Here is a 16,664-nt window from a genome sequence, read left to right as displayed (position 1 = left end):
ACCTTGGCCAAGACAACTCTTGGAACCCTGCAGGTGCCAGGTCTCTGGGGACTGAGAATACCCCAGGCACTTTTGTCATAGACAAATCCCATTACTGCTTCCCCCGCCCCCGCAGCTGGCTGGTGAGAGCTGTAGCTGATGCCTGTTCTGGCTTCCACAGAGGCCTCAATCAATACCCTCTGGCCTATATCAGAGGCCAGACGGTAACCACTAAGCTGCCTCTAACTCTAGAAAACAGAGAGATTAGAACATCATCATGAGTAATCTTTTAGATAAGTTGTTCTGGGGTGGGGGGATGGGGGGCATCTGGCAATGTCTGTAGACGCTCTGAGTTATCACAGTCACAACGGTGGAAAGGGGTCAGCAGAGGCTGGTACCGGCATCCAGTGAATAGAAACCAGAGATGCTCTTAAACATCCTACACTGCACAGGACAGCCCCCAACAACGAAGGATACCAGCCAAAAACATCAATGGTGTCCAGGTTGAAAAACCCTGATTTTGACGTATATTCTTCATTGTTTGTGTTTTGGGGGAAACCCTCCACACATAAGGGAATCACATGAAGCCCACCCTTCCTGTGGGACTGAATCAGACCTCCCACTGGCCAGCTTCTGCTTACTTGGTCATGACCATGTAGGGGCCACTGAAGAAAGAGAAGGTAGGCTCATCATCAGCTTGAATCACTTCCTTTTCTCCAATTACTGGAAGAGATCCCAGGTAGGCCAGCTGTGCTCCCCCTGTGAGATAAAACTGAGAGCAGAGCACAGCTTCAAATTGAGGGGAGAAAAGAGGAAAAGCAAAATGCCCTCAGAATCCTGTGCCAGCTAAAAATAATAACTGCTATTTACCAAAAGTTGCTGAATTCCCCTATGCACTGGACACTATTCTTCAATTTGTACTATCTTTAATCTGCCTAGAAACCCTGCAAGGTTGTAATATTCTTTCCCTTTTACTAGTGAGGAAACCAAGGCTCATGAAGAGAGGTCAGACGCCTGCTTGAAGTACCAGGCTGGGGCTCACAGGCCTCTTGTGCCCCCACAGAACCCAGACCTATGTGCAGCCAAGGCCAACATTCCTGCTCCCTCCTTCCCACCCAAGGCTGCCTAGGCACAACCAACAGATGTGGGGCTAGGGAAAACTGTGAGCAAACATCACCCAGACACCCAGTTACATTCCCAAATGTCTTTCTTTGATGGGCAGAACCAAGAACCCAAAAGATATTTTCCCTCAACACATTTCTCAGTTCAAAATCTCAATGCCTTAAAGACATCCCAACAAAAAGTTACGGAGGGCAAGTCAACCACCAATAAGACCTACAGGGTCAGTGTAGCTCTATGCTTCTCTTCAGGGAGACATGTCTGGGGCCCTCACTGGGAATTAATGAAAGGATCATTTTCTAAACTCCCCAAATCTAGCCCAATGTCATTCAAGGGAACTTTCCAGGGCTTTCTCCATTTTTCAGTAAGGACAAGAAGACTAAGAGTTATCTGTCCTGCAAAAGTAGTAAAGAAAAAACAACACTCTGGAGAGGGTAAGGAAGAAAGAGTTGGACAGGGTTGGGGGAAGTGGGGCCAGAGTCAGGGCCAGTTGGCTCTCCAGTTGGCCCTGCAAATGCTGGGTGTCAGTGGCAACCTCTTACCTTCCCAAAGCCAAAGCTGTAGATATTTTGTGCAGAAATGACTCCAGCTTTAAGCAGTCGGTTAGGAGAGCCATTAGGGTTTCTAGAAGTATTTTTAAAAGGAAGAAAAGTAAGAATTAACCATATCCAGAGGAACTGAGCTATGAATTAACCATATCCAGAGCTATGAGAAAGTGTAGTTCATTTTGTCTTTACTACTTGACTTTTTATCATGAAACTACGTGAGAGCCAGCCTATGAGAGGGCCCTGTGATTTCCACCTCCTGGTAATCTTGCCTTTGTGGGTTTCAGACAGGGCAGACCTGTTAGGCCAACTGGGCACTGAATAAATGATGGAGTGGTTGATTTCCAAGGCTAGATCCACCAGAGCTTCTGTTCTGATCACTCTCGGATCCCTTGCTCTGAAGGAGGCCAGCTACCATGTTGTGAGGACACTCTAGCAGCCCTATGGAGAGGCCCAACACCCACTACCAATTTGCCAGCCATGTGAGTATGCTGTCTTGGAACTGGATCCTCCAGTCCCAGTGAAGCCTTCAGAAGGTAAAGCCCTACCTGACATCTTGACTACAACTTCGTAAGAAACCCTAAGCCAGATCCACATAGCTAAGCCATTCCCTGAATTCTGACCCACAGAGATTGTGTGAGATACAAATGTTTCAAATGCTGTTTGAAACTGCTAAGTTTGGGTGGCTTGGGGGTGGATTCAATATGCAGCAATAGATGATGAGTTCAAATGGTCAAAGTTGGAAAGAATCAAAACATGTCTTTTTTTCTTTTAAGAACAAAACATCTTATCCAGCTTTTATTTTTATAGATGGGACAAATTGAGCCCAGAGAGGGGGAACCTGCTGGTCTGAGGTCACAGAGCAGCAGGAATGGCCAGACAGACCCTGATACTCATTCCAGCCACTGCTCTTTCCACATACCACACCCAAACCACCACCGTGGGACACTGCACACTGGGACCCCCCATGAACTGAGAGTCTGGCAAGGAATGGCTTATATTTCTTTGGCTCCCCAAGGCTGGCATGGTGGCATGCATGTAGTAGGTGCTTACTTAATGCTTTCCAAATGAGTAGTTTAGGCTCAGATTGAAGGACAAAACATTCTGCTAGTGCTGGAGCCATTTTCCCTCCCTCAGCAAATGGCAAAGGAGCTGCAGGTAACAGTGTGTACTCATCCTCACCCCACATCAGCTCTGTGAGGCTCCATGTGCCCACTCTTCATGCACAGAAGCAAATTCTTTACTCTGCTTTCAGAGATACTTTTAGGCTCTATCTCATTAGCAACTTAGGCCAGGCTGTCCCTTCCTCACTTTTAGCTGCTGTGAGGTTTAAATGAAGACTCCACAGTTTGGACTGAGATAAACTGGACATCCCAATTTATACATAATGTTCCAGTATCATTCGTGGTAGCATCCCCTTCACTCGAAAAGCAGCCCAGCATGGAGGATAAGCTATCTGGTCAACGTAATCTGAGTGGACATGCCCCCTTCTTACACCAAATTCTTAATCTCCTCTAGAAACAGAGGCTACATGCTCAGGCCTCAAATATCCAGGGGACAACAACTGTTTCCTGCCCAGGGGAACAGATTTTGAGGTGGCAGCAACGGCATGCCTCCCCAGCAGCACCAGAACAGGAGGATACCATTGACACTACTCCCCCTTCCCATCTGGGGCTTCTCAGGTATGTGAGTGGCTTTTTAAAGGGTATGAGCTCCGTTTAAGCAGAGGAACTGGCTGTTCTCCAGCAGGGACCTGGACTATAACTACAATCAGACCGACATTCCTTGCTCTTTTACCTGAATTTCTCGGGCCATGTCTATTTAAGTAAATTCAGCTGGGTGGAAGGGGGAAAACTGACTTCCGTTATCTATAACAATACAACCATCTGTTCTTCTCAATTCAGTGCTTTTTCTTTCCCCCCAACCAGGCTCTACGTAAACACGTACCTGTGAGGAATCTTACCGACATGGGCCTCACTCATAGATCTGAGAAGCCAGTTCTTATCTCAAGGATTCATGTGTTTTCTTCACATTAAAAAGGGGGATGTATGTACTTCCACTCTACTTTCCATTAAGTACTGCATGGTCCAACCCCATTAAAAAAATAATGTTTCATCTAACTATAAAATAAATGCTACATCTAGATTAGTATCTGAAATTTGTTAGGTTTTTTAACACTTAACTTGGATTTTCCTTTAGGCTGGCCCTTGTACCCCCTCACCTTGTACTCAGCCCTACCATACAACAAGCAGTGAAGGGCTGGTGATGGTGAGCAAGACACACACAGGCCTTGCCCTCTTGGGGTTGTGGAACTGTATAAAATTTCTGAATGTGACAGACTCCATTTTGAAGTTCCATCTTCCTTTCCAACTAATGAACTCCTGAACTGGGCCAGAGCAGCAATGGTTTCACAAAGCAGTTGCCCATAAAATTCAACAGAACAAATGGCATTCACGCCATAAAACTGTTGGTATGAACTTTAAGACAGAATAGTTTACTAATGCACACCAAGAATAGTTTTATTTGACGGCACCAAAAAAAACAGAGAGTAGTAATCAAAAATAGCTCAAGGGGTGCCTGGGTGGCTCAGCTGGTTGAGCTGACTTCAGCTCAGGTCATGAACCCACTGATCGTGAGTTCGAGCCCAGCGTTGGGCTCTGTGCTGACAGCTCAGAGCCTGGAGCCTGCTTTGGACCCTGTGTCTCCTTCTCTCTCTGTTGCTCCCCTACTTTCTCTCTCTCTCAAAAATAAAGAAAGGTTAAAAAAAAAAAAAAAACCAGCTCAAGCAGTTACTTAGTACCAGTTAACAGGCTTTTTCCTCTTCTCTTCTTTATCTAAGTTCTATAATTAGCCCCCTTCTTTCTCACAAAAAAGACTCACTTTCCCCCACTTTTCTGCTTGGTACCAGAATCTGTGCTCCCTGAATTGCAATTCTGAGACCCCAAATAAAAGGTCTTTGTGTCTTGTTCAGTTTTGCCTCCTTTTCTCAGTTAGCAGTGTTCAGTCTTATTAGAAACAGGCAAGAACATATATAAATAAAATCATTACAAACTGGGACAAGTCTCTCCAAACTCTGAAGGAGGGAACTCCACACAAGGGGGAGGGCAAGGACAGGCAAGGAGCCGAGCTCAGCAGGGCCTCCAAGGTCAGATGAGGAAGTAGGAGTTTATTCTGATAGCTATGGGGAATGACCTAAAGGGTTTTTGGAAGAGACTGGCAAGAGTGGCAGGGGGGCATGGGGGGAGCAGTTAGAAGTAACTAGACCTCAAGGGAATTAACTCATTTTTCCTAAGAAGCCAACAGCACCCAGAAAGAAAACCAGGACTTGTGCAGGGAAGGACAGGACAAGGAAGCCTGCGAGGGTGTGACAAGTCTTGCAACTCTGACTACAGAAAGTGATGCCATCAGAGAAAATCAAGATGGAAAGGATTCTCTGGATACAAACCCTGAATTAATAAAGCCCTAAGAACTTTATTTTATTTTGTTTTATTTTAAGCCCTAAGAATTTCAAATAGCTAGGCAGTTGAGCATGGAGATAAACCTGAGGCCCACCTCCTGCAGCTGTGATGGGGTTAGGTGGGCTGCCCACTAGCTGGCAGCAAATCACGCCAGCTTAACACAGCCTGAGGACGCTAGGTTAAGCATTTGTATTCTTTTGTAGTCTTAGAGATAAAGGAACACTCTTTCCATGGTTTGGGAGAGGACAAAAAATCCAGTTGGCTGCTCTGCTGGGAAGGAGTTTTCTGCAGGGCTCCTCAGACCTGAAAAGTTCTTTCTTTGCTAACCACAGGGTGGTGCCCACTAGAGCCCAGAACTCATTTCCCCTGGACATTCCTGGATAGGGGCACGACAGCTGAAGGTGCTCCTCTGGGTACATTTTTAAGCGGCCACATCCTCTCCTTCAGAGCTCACCACTTAGGGTGGGCCAGATCCTGGAGGGGACCAATATGGAGGGGACCATGGTGGCTCACGGTGCAGGACTCCTACAAGAAAGGCTGGGATGATGCCCGCCGAATATTCCACTTGGCTCAGCTCAAGGCAGCACTCACCCCTGTATGAGGCCACCAAGCCGGGGTGGGCCACTGATGAGCCGCTGAGGGGAGTCAATCTTCTTTAGGAGGTCATAGGAGAAGCCCTGTATGATGGCCTGCATATGCGAGGCACAGCGCTGCATGAACTCCACCATCTGCAACACAGCGTGAAGATGCTCAGTGCTGAGGCAACTAGTGGCTACCCTGGCTTTCAGTGCAACTGGAAGAGTCTGACATAAATGGAGCTGAGGAGCCAGGAGCCCCTGACAGGGAAATCTCTGGAAAGGGAAGGGCTCAAGTGATTTTTTTTTTTTTTACAGAATGTTTCCAGAGAGGTGATTTGGCAATCATTTCCTCCAACTCCCTCCATTAACAGATGAGGAAACTGAAGCAGAAGGAGCAAAATTACTTGTCTAAGGCGAAAAGTTAATGAGTTGGAGAACCAGGGGGAGGGAAGGGAGGCCTCTGCCCACCTCCCTCCTCCCTCCACATGCCAAGTATTGTGCATGCACTTTATGCTTTACATCTGTTATGTTATTTAGACCTCATTCAAACGCATCACACCTGCCAGTGTGCGGCCTCAACACGTTATATAATGTCAGTGGGCCTCAGTTTCCTCATCTGTTAAATGGGGACAATAACGGCATCTACAAGATCGATTTATTGTGAAGATTAAATGACTTAATACTGAGCTAATTTAATTCAGAACCTCTGATGTGTAGTTAAGTGCTAGTCAAGGGTCAAAATTACAACTGTTCTCCCTCCTCAGGTGCCTGGGAGGCTCAGTCAGTTAAGCGGCCAACTTCAGCTCAGGTCATGATCTCACTCACAGTTTGTGGGTTCAAGCCCCGCATCAGGCTCTGTGCTGACAGCTCAGAGCCTGGAGGATGATTTGGATTGTGTCTCCTTCTCCCTCTGTCCCTCCCCTGTCGCACATGGTCTCTCAAAAAAAACTCTTCTTCCTTCTCACTGAATGGATGTCCAGGAAAGAAAAGTTCACTAATCTTGCCTGAGGTTTTATAGCTGGGTAACTTGCTTCAACCCAGGCCTGTGTGTCCAGTGCCGAAAGCAAGACCACTACAAGCCCTGTGCTGTCCCCAGGATCAGCCCCTGATCCCTGGGCTCCTGGCTCCCAGCCCAGTGCTCTGCCTTGGCTGTGGCTACAGAGTGGGCCCAACCTTACCACGGTGCTGCGCTCCTTCCCTGCTGTCAGGGCCCAGGTCTGCGGATTTTGACCCTTCTCGTCGTGGAGTCGAAGATCACCCCCTGCATCCAGCAGTTTACTGAGGATCCACTGATTCCCTGAAAATGCTGCTGCGTGAACAGGGGTGCTCCCATCAAAGCAGCGGCTGGAGGGGAAAGTAGCAGTATAAGGTGGGGGGGATTCAATGGGTGACACAAAAAGCTCTCTTTTTACAAAGAAAACCTTTGGGAAGATTATAATAATATCATTTGTGAGGCTTTGCCAACAGGAGCTTTATACACATCCTCTTTTTCCACCCTTACCTCTACCCTTCAAGGTGGTATCATTTTCCAATATACAGATAAGGAAACAAAAGGGCAAAGCTGAAATTCATACCCAAGTATGGGTCTGGTTCCAAATCTGGTACCCCTTTTCCCATTGCCCTTTGATACTGGCTGCTCTGGAACAATTTCTTCATGTGTGTAGGGTCTCGAGGTCAGGCTGGTGAAGCACAACCTAACCAGACACCATCCTTCTCTTGTGAGAATGTCTCTATCTCCCAAATCCCCCAGTAGAGGCCCGCAAAACCTTGGCACCAGCAATCTGATCAAGAATCTACAGGGCCCAGGGACGCCTGGGTGGCTCAGTAGGGTTGAGCGTCCGACTTTGGCTCAGGTCATGATCTCATGATTCGTGAGTTCGAACATCGTGTCGGACTCTGTGCTTGACAGCTCAGAGCCTGGAGCCTGCTTCTGATTCTGTGTCTCCCTCTCTCTGCCCGTACTCCGCTCATACTCTCTCTCTCAAAAATAAACGTTAAAAAAAAAAAAAGAAAATTAAAAAAAAAAAAAAAAGAATCTACAGGGCAGCTGGGTGGCTCAGTTGGTTAAGTATTGACTCTTGGTTTTGGCTCAATTCATGATCTCATGGTTTGTGAGTTCGAGCCCCACATGGGGCTCTGTGCTGAGGGTACTGAGCCTGATTCTCTCCATCTCTGCCCCTTCCTTGCTTGTGTTCTCTCTCTCTCAAAATAAATAAATAAACTTAACAAAAAAAATCTGCAACTCAGGAAAACGTCACCAAAGCCAATTAACAATCTGAAGCATAAGAGGGTGGCATTTATTGTGTTCAGAATACAGTGATATGTGATATATAGCTGTGGTTTCTTAACCTGGCTGCACATTAGGACCACACAGGAAGCTTACTGTGGTTCTTGTGAAAAAGAAACACAAACAGGAGAAGGCAGAGGGAAAAGAGAAGGAGGAGAAGAAACAAAATGAAAACAGAGGAGGAAGTTGAGAAGAAAGAAAGGAGTCTGAAGGTGGTAGTGCCTGACTGGCTCAGTTAGTACAGCATGTGACTCTTGAGGTGATGTGAATCTTGAGGTCATGAGTTCAAGCCCCACACTGGGTGTGGAGCCTACTTTAAAAATTTAAAAAAAAAAAAAAAAAAAAAGGAAAAAGAAAAAGTCTCCCTGGATGGCTTAGTCTGTAAAGCATATGATTCTTGATCTCAGGGTTGTAAGTTTGAGTTCCATGTTAGGTAGACAGATTACTTAAAAATAAAATCTTGGGGCACATAGGTGGCTCAGTCAGTTAAGTGTCTGACTCTTGATTTCAGCTCAGGTCATGATCTCACAGTTCATGGGTTCAAGTCCCACATTGGGCTTGCGCTGACAGCACTGAGACTGCTTGGGTCTCTCTCTCTCTCTCTCTCTCTCTCTCACCTGCTCACAGTCTCTTTCTCTCTCAAAATTATATGAACTAAAAAAAAAAAAAAAGAAAAAAGAAAAAGAAAAAGAAAGAAAGACAAAGTATTTAGAAAAATAAAAAATAAAACAAAATCTTTAGGAGTGTCTGGGTGGCTCAGTTGGTTAAGCCTCCAACTCTTGATTTCGGCTTAGGTCATGATCTCACGGTTATGGCATCAAACCCCACATCAGACTCTGCGCTGAGCATGAAATCTTCTTGAGATTCTCTCTTTCTCTCCCTCTGCCCTTTTACCCCACTTGCACTCTAAATAAATAAATAAATAAATAAATAAATAAATAAATAAATAAAATCTTTAAAGAAAAAAAAACCTCCTAGTTCTAGATCCTCAGTTCTCTTGCTCAAAGACAACTATTGTTACAAGTTTTTATATCCTTTCAGAAATCTTCTCTGCAGGGGTCCCTGGGTGGCTTAGTCGATTAAGCAGTTAGGCCTCAACCTTGATTTTGGCTCAGCTTATGAGTAATCTCACAGGTTCGTGAGATTGAGCACTGAATGGGCCAGGCTCCATGCTGACAGCGCAGACCCTGTTGCAGATTCTGTTTCAGACCCTTTCTCTCCCTTTTTCTCTGCCCCAACCCCACTGGCACACACGCGTACTCTCTCTCTCCAAATAAATAAACTTTAAAGAAAAATTTTTAAAAAGAAATGTTCTCTGCATATACAAGTAGGAATAAGAATATGCTACATAAACTGTTCTGCATTTAAGTTTTTTCACTTAATGTATCTTGGAGAGATTTCCATATGACAACATACAAGTCACTCCAATTCTTTTCTTTTTTTTTTTTTTTTTTATTTTGAGAGAGAACGAGAGTGTGAGCAAAAGCTAGGGAGGGACAGAGAGAGAGGAAGAGACAGAATCCCAAGCTGACAGAACAAAGCCCGATGTGGAGCTCACACTCACAAACCATGAGATCATGACCTGAGCCGAAATCAAGAGTCAGACACTCAACCAACTGAGCCACCCAGTTGTCCCAAGACATCTCAATTATTTTAAACAGCTGCATAGTGTTCTAATGTGTGGGTATACCATAATTTAGTTAATGAGCCATTAGGATATTTGTCAAAAATACAGATTGTCAAAGAACACACCAGACTGAGTCAGAATCTGCAAGCATGAGGCCCAGGAATGTGTGTTTTTTACAAGTTCCCCAGGTGGTGCCAACAAGGTTGGCCTGTACACACTTGAGATTTCATTGTGAACACTCTCCTGTTTCTGGGTCAGTCTCCAATGGCACACTAAACTGTAGGAACTATAATATCCTCCTAGAGGATGAAACTAGAGGCCTGAAGACTGATTTGGCAACCCAGAAGCATGTTTTATTTGGCCCACACAATGTTGTAAAAAGGAATTTAAGGGGTGCCTGGGTAGTACAGGTGGCTAAACGTCTGACTCTTGATCTTGGCTCAGGTCATGTTCTCATGGTTCATGAGTTCAAGCCCTGCATCAGGCTGTGCACTGATGGCACAGAGCCTCTCTGGGATTCTGTCTCTCCTTCTCTCTGCTCCTCCCCAGCTTGTGTTCACTCTCTCAATGTAAATAAATAAACTTAAAAAAAATTAATAAATAATAAAAAGGAATTTAAAACAACAGACAATATTTACATTTTATTTATTTTTGAGAGACAGAGCACAAGTAGGGGAGGGGCAGAGAGAGAGGGAGACACAGAATCCCAAGCAGGCTCCAGGTTCTGAGCTGTCAGCACAGAGCCCGATGTAGGGCTCGAACTCACACTGTGAGGTCATGACCTGAGCCAAGGTTGGATTGAGCCACCCAGGTGCCCTAACAACAGACAATATTTAATACTGGGAGACTTCACATTAAAAACTGGAATTTTCAGCCACTTGGAAATTTGGAAGATCTGGTCTCCCTGGCTCCCTTTCCTGCCCAGCAACAAATTCCTAACCCTTCTTAGAGTCTGTACTCATTGACTCCACTTGGTCCCACAGGCATCTGACCCTGGGCATTCAGTAGGCTCCAGCCACCACAGCATTTCCTTTGAGTACTTAAGAATACAGCTTCCCCCCAGAAATTTTCCTTCACCTTGATCAGAAGATCAGAAGAAGATAAATGTGAAAATGGTCCTATCACAAAATACAAACCCATGTGGTTTGCCTTCCTCCCTTTGACAACATCCTTTCCTACCTCCCCCTGGTACCATGGGGACTTCTAAAAAAGGAAAGTCAAACTGAGTTCTTAAGGCCTGGGCTCCTGGTCTCATCTCTATCATTAATGCACCATTATGGGCCAGTCACTTAAATTTTCTGGGCCTCAGTTCCCTAAACTGGAATATTAAATGTTTGAATGATTTGATCTTTAAAGAGCCCAACTCTAAGCCTGCACAAAACAGATGTAATTGAAGATGACTGGAAAATACTGCATTTTTGCTGAGAACTCCAGGGATTCCCCAGTGTGGCTTCCTACAATGCTCTTACCTACAAACAGGTGAGACAGCCTTTCCTTTCTGAGCTTTGAAATTATTATTATTTTTTTAACATTTATTCATTTTTGAGAGAGAGAGAGCGCGCGCATGAGCATGAGCAGGGGAGAGGCAGAGAGAGAGAAAGAGAGAGGAAGAATCAGAATCTGAAGCAGGCTCCAGGCTCTGAGCTGTCAGCACAAAGCCCCACACAGGGCTTGAACTCATGGTCTGCAAGATCACGAACTGAGCCTAAATCAGACACTTAACAGACTGAGCCACTCAGGCTTTGAAATTAAACCCTGAGCCCCTGAGCTTTGAAATTAAACATTAATACAGGACAGGAGAGTGTATGTGAGTCTAGAAGGAAACAGCAAAATGTTCACTGTATTAAGTTATATCTGGGTTATACAAACCTAATACTTGTCAATTGGCATTTTTTCATTATACTTTTGCAAGCTTCCAAGTTTTCTCCCACTAAGCAAGCAATCTTATAACAAAAAACAAACAAAACCTCCCCCCCCAAATCTTCTGACATCAATAATTTTTTTTAATGTTTATTTATTTTTGAGAAAGAAAGAGATCATGAGTGGAGGAGAGAACAAGGGAGACAGAATCTGAAGCAGGCTCCTGGCTCTGAGCTGTCAGCACAGAGCCCTATGTGGGGCTCGAACCCATGAAACATGAGATCATGACCTGAGCTGAAGTTGGACACTCAACCGACTGAGCCACCCAGGCGCCTCTGACATCAATACTTTTTAAAGTACATTAAACAGGGCCTCCTCATGTGAGATGGCTATTTTATGACTTTTATTATTGTATTCTGGAATTCCTGTGAAAATCAGCCAGAATCAAGTAAGTATTCAAAATCTGTTTCTGGTTCTGTCCAATAGGAACTGTAAAAATACCTACTGTCCCCTCCCTCTTGAGAAGGTGGTTGTAAAGATCAAGTGAGCTGGTGCCTGGGAAAGCCTTGGGAAAAGCAAAAGTGCTACACAGAGAAGAGATGTTCAAGCGTAGCTTATTGATTACATTACACTGCTGTACCATATTATAAGTTGGGCCAACGATTAAACTCAGATTCTTTTAGACCACAATTACAAGTCATCCTGAGAAACTGATGCCAAGTATATTAAAGAAGAACTTGGTTGGTGGGTATATTAAACTGCTTAAGTGAATCATACAAATTGTAACCTGGGGTGGAAATATGGCAATTGTGCTGTTAATAACTAATTAATTAAGATCGAATTATTTCACTGGGCCTAGTAAAACTGCTTAGAAAGCTTTTTATTAGCAGTTAAAAGTATGTCTCAACATAGCTAATACAACTATTTTTCACTGATATAAATTAGTAAGGCTCTTTTAATATCTTCCCAAATAATTTCCTAAATGCCCCAACTCATTTTAAAAACATACTACTGGGCCACCTGAGTACATCTCACGTTCAAGCCCTCACATTGGGCTCTGTGCTGACAGCTCAGAGCCTGGAGCCTGCTTCAGATTCCGTGTTTCCTACACTCTCTGCCCCTCCCTCACTCACTCACTCACACCCTCTCTCTCAAAAATAAAATAAACATTAAAAAAAATTTTGGAAGGGGGGTCGCCTGGATGGCCCAGTCGGTTAAACGTTGAACTTCGGCTCAGGTCATGATCTCATGGTTCGTGAGTTCGAGCCCCACATCAGGCTCTGTTCTGCTGATGGCTCAGAGCCTGGAGCCTGCTTTGGTTTCTGTGTCTCCCTCTCTCCTCCCCTGCGCGCGCTCTCTCTCTCTCTCTCTCAAAAAATAATCATTAAAAAAAATTTTAAATAAAAGCATACTACTCATTTTCTAGACAGCGATGTTATTGTACTTACTGATTTGGATCTGATCCATAATCCACCAGAACATCAACTACCTTCGTAAGGCCTAGTAATGCCGCAACAAAAAGTGCAGTCTGGCCCAGGGAGTTAACTGCATCAACATAAATTCCTGCAAAACAAATGCAAAGGTCAATACAAACATCACGAAATCCCCTAAAACTAGAGAAGTTCCTACCAGGAGAAAATTTTAATGCCCTTATACAGTATTTTTGTTTTACTACTGTAAGCTTTTTTTTAAACATAAAAAAACCCTCAAAAATTAGCTAAAGGCAACCAGCATTCCATTCATCAAAAATACTACTTACAGAAGGTTGTATGAAAGCATCCCACCCCAGCACTCTAAAAGCCCAATTAAAATTATTTCCAGGTTATGGGGCACCTGGGTGGCTAAATAATTTGAGCATCTGACTCTTGAGGAGCCTACTTCAGATTCCCTCCGTAGCCTCCCAGTCTCCCGCACCTGTACTTTCCCTTTCTTACTATGAAATGGGTGTAAACTACTATGAGGTTCACATGACCAACGACCTAGTTAGTTCAAAAACACACAAACCAGCGCTAAACTACAAAACTAGCTTAACACTCAAGAAATGTCACAAAGAAAAAAAGAAAAAATCCCCAAACAAAAAAACCACCAGCTAACAGAAGACGAACGCAACCATTAAAAAGTACATACCAAAAAACAACCCTACAAAATATTCCCAAACCAACTACAGCCTTAAAGACACAAGAACCCAAGCGACCAAAAGTCTTAACTTACCGTAAAAAGCCCCCTAACCTATAGCGACTGAAAAAAACTAAAACCACTCAGACTGTGCTCTCTCCCTCTTACTCTCCCATAAAGGAGAGAAAGAACGATCATCAAAGGCAGTTAGCAACTGTAACGACAGCACTAAAAGCCAGCTTCACGCTCAGGAGAAAACACTTCGCCTCCTCCTCGTGGTTTCGGGTACTCTACACATTCAGAGAAACTTCTCTAGTAACGAACTATAGAAATGATCCCTGAAAGTATAGTCTTAACGCTGAAAAACCCAACTTTCCAGAGTGAAAGAAACCCACCTACATTACACTGATGGTGAAGTTTTTTTTTCTTTATTTAAACGTCAATAATTTTTCAGGTGTACACTGGTATGTGTTTACCAAAGAATTATTCATTACCAAAGTTCGACAAAGCGTTTTTAAATAAACTGCATTTCAGAAGACAATTCAAGTCATCACTTTGATTACCATACAGTTGATAAGCAGCCAATCACACGCCATTTTTTTGCAACCTCCACCCCCGTTGCCGCAGCGTCAGGTTTAGGTGAATGATGACGACTACAAAGCGCGCCGGAAGTCCAGGATGCGCCTCAGTTTAGACCGACCGTGTAAGTGAGGAATCCTTTTGCGAGAAATATGTTAAGAAGTAGATGATGAAACTTAAGCCCAAAGCCAAAGACTTGCATTTGCAAAGCACTCCGTTTTTATTTTTATTTTTTGATGTTTATTTATTTTTGAGAGGCAGGGTAAACTGAGGAGGGGCAAAGAGAGGGGACGGAAAATCTTAAGTGGGCTCCGTGCTGACAGCAGAGACCCCATGCAGCTGGAACTCATAACCGTGAGATCATGACCTAAATTGGAGGCTTATCAGGCTGACCCACCCAGGCGCCCTACCACTCCCTGTTTTTAAACTTAATCCTGTGATCAAAATACCAGACATAAATGTTCTTTTGGAGATTTTTTTTAACAAATGAAGGAATTTTTATTTACATAAAAGTTATGTTTAAATAAACACAATACATAATTCTCCTGCTTAAAGTTTCAGGAGCTCTCAGCTCTTGGGCTAAGGACAATACACATAGCTTACTAGGCCGTTCACGGTCTGGCCCACAATCAGCTCTCCAGCCTTATTTTGCACCAAATTCCCTCTCACTTAAGCCGTACTGAACTTAACAGCTCTTAGGCTCACCATTTTACCTTCTGCCACAGAGCCTTTGCACAAGCTGTTCTCTTACAGGAATTCTCTCCAAACCCCTTCTCAACTTAACTTCATCATTAAGACATCTGTCCAAGTGTCCTCTAAGGGCACCCTTCCCTGACCTCCTTAACTACATCAAACATCTTCTCTGTGTGTTTCTTTGATTAATGCCTGCTCTTTGCACAAGACTGTGTCTCAGAAGAGCAGAGACTATGAACTGCCCTTGTATACCAACAATATCCCAAACACCTAGTATCGAATAATGAATCCAAGCAAAGGTGTCAGTGCAGAGAACTGGGCAAGATAGGGGTTGTAAACATTGTAATTGGCCATTTTAAGCCATGGGTGAAAACGAGTCACAAAATATCCTACCTAAATAACAAAGAGTTGAGTATGGAGCCCTGAGGCCCACTAACATCTAAGGGGCAAGCCGAGAGGACAAAGCCAAAAAGTAGGGAGAAGGAAACCAAAAGAAGTAAGAGAAAACCTACAACAAGTGGGTCACAGTGACAAGGGAAATTAGAGTTTCATTTAACTTTTTTAAAAAGCTTATTTATTTATTTTGAGAGAGAGAAAGAGGGGGTGAGAGAGAGAATCCCAAGCAGACTCCACACAGGCAATGCAAAGCCCAATATGGGGCTGGAACTCAGGAATTATGAGATCATGATCTGAGCCCTCAAATGACTGAGCCACCCAGATGCTCCAGGGAGATAAGGAGGATCAACAGCATCAGAGCTGGAGAAATCTAGTAAGAAGGATCAATGTTCTTGGTGAGAGCAGTACTAGTGGGGTTCATATTTCTTATTGCTCAGGTCTCACCGTGTTACAAGTATTTGTGCCATGTCTGTCTTCTTTACCAAACCTTCTCCCCTAACCTTGAGGGCAGAAACTGCCAAATCAGTCCTTTGGTCCCAAGTAAACTTATCTGACCAACAAAAGCAAGCCTAAGGGTAGAGAAGAGCAGCAAAGAACAATGTGGGAAGACAATTCTCCCACATTCTCCGTGGATGGCTCCTGTGTCTACATGTCATGAGAGTGAGGCACTAACTACCCTGTGTTCTAGACTTTTTTTAAAGTAGGCTCCATGCCCAACGTGGGGCTTGAACTCATGACCCTGAGATTGAGAGTCACATGCTCTACCCATGAGTGAGCCAAGGCTCCCCAGACTATCTTTTTGAAGATGTCTGTATACCAAACTTCGGAAGATACAGTATCTCCTTTAGAGCAAAGTGCATTCATGCTTACTGCCCAGTGTAATAAAGATAATGGCTCTTTGTGGAGCAAAGGGCATACTGTCTATTATAGAAGATTTGGATTCCCCAAGCTCAGGATACTTCTGCTGTAAAGCAACCCACTACGTGTGCAATATTATATAGCTCTTTGCATGGCTCTGAGGGTATTAGGGCCTGAGGAACCAGGACCAAAAAAACTAAAAGTGTAGCTATTGCTGCTGCTATGAGTAATAAATTATCATTCAATTCTCTACCCAGGAATCTCATGTTTGCTGCCTGAATTGATAAACCTGTAGCAGGCTAATTTGTAAAACTGCAGACTATTCATAATTCTTGACAGGAAGGAACTACAGTTTAGGGAAGCAGACTGGTTAATCCCTGGGGTTTATGAAGTAACAAATTAAACCAACCAGGGCCTCTGAAGGCTTAGAGAAACACTTAGGGAGGCAATGAGCAACAAAGTCTTGAGAATATACAGATAGCTGCAGAGAAAAATAGGTTGAAAACCAGTGTCCCCACAACTTACACAAACAACGGCTTTTCGGTGATTTCCTAGTAGAAAACATTTATT

The 16,664-nt window shown here is 44.0% G+C and overlaps 1 protein-coding gene and 1 non-coding gene across 6 annotated transcripts in view; both read right to left on the bottom strand.

Annotated features, from left to right (window-relative positions):
* The window catches only part of TEX14 (testis expressed 14, intercellular bridge forming factor), a 118,203-nt gene that overhangs the window by 50,950 nt on the left and 50,589 nt on the right, over positions 1-16,664 (bottom strand). For all 5 annotated transcript variants that reach the window (XM_043583927.1, XM_043583926.1, XM_043583924.1 and 2 more), the window contains exons 3-7: positions 12,902-13,016; positions 6,858-7,023; positions 5,693-5,829; positions 1,641-1,722; positions 621-751 (exon numbers count right to left, since the gene is read on the bottom strand). In XM_043583927.1, coding sequence (XP_043439862.1) covers positions 621-751; positions 1,641-1,722; positions 5,693-5,829; positions 6,858-7,023; positions 12,902-13,016 — 631 coding nt within the window. The remainder of the gene's footprint in view (positions 1-620; positions 752-1,640; positions 1,723-5,692; positions 5,830-6,857; positions 7,024-12,901; positions 13,017-16,664) is intronic.
* LOC122486280 lies at positions 13,707-13,922 on the bottom strand. Its single transcript, XR_006298120.1, has one exon. It is a non-coding gene; the product is annotated as a small nucleolar RNA U3 (small nucleolar RNA).

Source organism: Prionailurus bengalensis, chromosome E1 (genome assembly GCF_016509475.1).
Source record: "Prionailurus bengalensis isolate Pbe53 chromosome E1, Fcat_Pben_1.1_paternal_pri, whole genome shotgun sequence".
NCBI lineage: Eukaryota > Metazoa > Chordata > Mammalia > Carnivora > Felidae > Prionailurus > Prionailurus bengalensis.
The sequence above is the reverse complement of the archived record's forward strand: the minus strand, read 5'-3'. Positions and strand labels throughout refer to the sequence as shown.